Raw genomic sequence first — 1,438 nt, 5'->3', positions numbered from 1 at the left:
TTTTCAACACATTGTTGAATTCTAGGGAATTATATGCTCACATTTCTTGTTTGGCTTTGATAAATTTAATTAGCATAAAGTTAAATTTTTTGTCTAGGATTCCACCGCTGTACTTGCCCAATATATGATTATTATTGAGATAGCACCCATGTATGTTGTGCAACCTTTTCTTCATATACATATTTAGCTGTCAAATTCAATATGAGAACTCTCACGTGAGACATGACTTCATGGAACTTAATCCGATTTGTGCATTAATAAGGACATCATGTGCTAATAAATCCTATGCTCTTCTGAAATTCTGCTAACTAAATTATCTGCAAAGCTATCTTCTTGATGTCTCAAATTGTTTTCATCTGTGTGATGACGTTATTTATTTTTGTTTGATAAATATGGGGCCATTTTCCAATTCTTGAAGCAGGTCACCATACATTAGTGAGGCCATATTATGTCAAGAATTTTTTGTTCGTCCCTTCCAGGAACCAAGTAATCTAACCTGGGTATGCCTTTCTAGGGCATTGATCCGCTAAAAAAATGAACTCATTAAAAGTCTCGTATATTTGTTGCACAAGGCTGTTTTCTACTTATCTGACATGCCAGATCTTGACTTTACGCAGCGCCTTTGTAACATGGATATTGTGATGCAGGTTATATTGAATGACCCATTCCTCGGTAAACGAGTGGAGGGGAGCTTTACAACCGTGCCATTAAGAGATGAGTTCCTAGAAAATGCTCGCCTTTTTATGTTTGAAACCTATTGCCGTATTCATCAGCGTATCGACATGGGGTACGTGCTTTAAGTTGTTCATTACATAAGTTGATATAGCCCGATCCTCATGTTTTTTGTCACTGCTTTTGGTTAATATGTTCGGTTATGTAGCCAAGATGCATTGCCATACAAAACTATGGGGTTTATTATACCAATCTTCTTAACTTCATTTTAAATAATTATACACAATCATTTTAAGTTAACATTTCGGGGTTTACTTAACAGAGTGCTTGCTGAGAAACTGAATTTGAATTATGACGAGGCAGAAAGATGGATTGTAGATCTTATCAGGACCTTAAAACTTGATGCCAAGATCGATTCTCAGACGGGAACTATTGTGATGGAACCCAATCACCTCAATGTGTAAGTTCTACAATTTCGCCTCTTGATGCATGACTGTTCTGACTTTTCTTTAAACGTATATTTCCAACTTTGATGTGGAATTTTGTTTTTATTTCTACCGAGCAAATTTTTCAACTTCGTATTTTCATATCTTTGATTTTCTTTTATTTGAGAAAAACACTTCTTCCTTTTCAGTTACGAGCAGCTCATTGACCACACCAAGGCCCTTTCTGGACGCACTCATAAGTTAGTCACACAGCTTTTGGAACATGCTCAACAATCACAGCCTGCTCGATAGATTTGATACTGAAATTGCTTTCACATTTT

The 1,438-nt window shown here is 36.0% G+C and overlaps 1 protein-coding gene across 1 annotated transcript; it reads left to right on the top strand.

Moving 5' to 3' along the window:
* The first annotated feature begins 578 nt into the window (after nt 1-578).
* On the top strand, nt 579-1,438 carry LOC111384109 (eukaryotic translation initiation factor 3 subunit E-like). The gene is made up of 3 exons (XM_023008345.1): nt 579-787; nt 995-1,132; nt 1,307-1,438. Exons 1-3 carry the CDS (start codon nt 594-596, stop codon nt 1,407-1,409), a joined length of 435 nt encoding a protein of 144 aa, XP_022864113.1. The 5' UTR covers nt 579-593; the 3' UTR covers nt 1,410-1,438.

This window comes from Olea europaea, unplaced genomic scaffold, assembly GCF_002742605.1.
Source record: "Olea europaea var. sylvestris unplaced genomic scaffold, O_europaea_v1 scaffold28432, whole genome shotgun sequence".
NCBI lineage: Eukaryota > Viridiplantae > Streptophyta > Magnoliopsida > Lamiales > Oleaceae > Olea > Olea europaea.
This window is presented reverse-complemented; position numbering and strand designations above follow the sequence as displayed.